Source organism: Gavialis gangeticus, unplaced genomic scaffold (assembly GCF_001723915.1).
Source record: "Gavialis gangeticus isolate Ggan-Ray unplaced genomic scaffold, GavGan_comp1, whole genome shotgun sequence".
NCBI lineage: Eukaryota > Metazoa > Chordata > Crocodylia > Gavialidae > Gavialis > Gavialis gangeticus.
In genome coordinates, this window is record NW_017729031.1 from 42,870,319 (window position 1) to 42,870,662 (window position 344).

The 344-nt window shown below is 73.5% G+C and overlaps 1 protein-coding gene across 1 annotated transcript in view; it reads left to right on the forward strand.

The window, feature by feature from the left end:
* The window catches only part of SPEG (SPEG complex locus), a 48,103-nt gene that overhangs the window by 2,926 nt on the left and 44,833 nt on the right, over positions 1–344 (forward strand). The window contains exon 4 of the mRNA XM_019522832.1: positions 7–338. Within this exon, the coding sequence (XP_019378377.1) occupies positions 7–338 (332 nt within the window). The remainder of the gene's footprint in view (positions 1–6; positions 339–344) is intronic.

Sequence of the window (344 nt, forward strand, 5' to 3'; positions counted from 1 at the left end):
GAGAAGACCTGCGGGAGGGCACGCGCTCCGAGCTGGGCGGCGTGGCCTGCCGGCGCCCGGCCCTCCGCCACAAGGCCGCCTCCCTGGACGAGCGGCGCCGAGCCGCCGAGCTGGAGCTCAAGTTCTCGGCGGAGCTGAGCCGCATCAAGGGCAGCGTCTCCAAGCAGCAGCTGCGGTGCTCCCAGGAGCTGGCCAAGACCCCCGAGCCCGCGGCCCCCCGCGTGGTGCAGAAGGTGCAGCCCATGCACGCCGCCCCGGCTGCACGCGTGCCATCGCCACAGGTGCCCGCGGAGAACACGCGTGTCGTTCAGCAGCTGGCCCTGTCCAGCATGGGGATGGTGGGG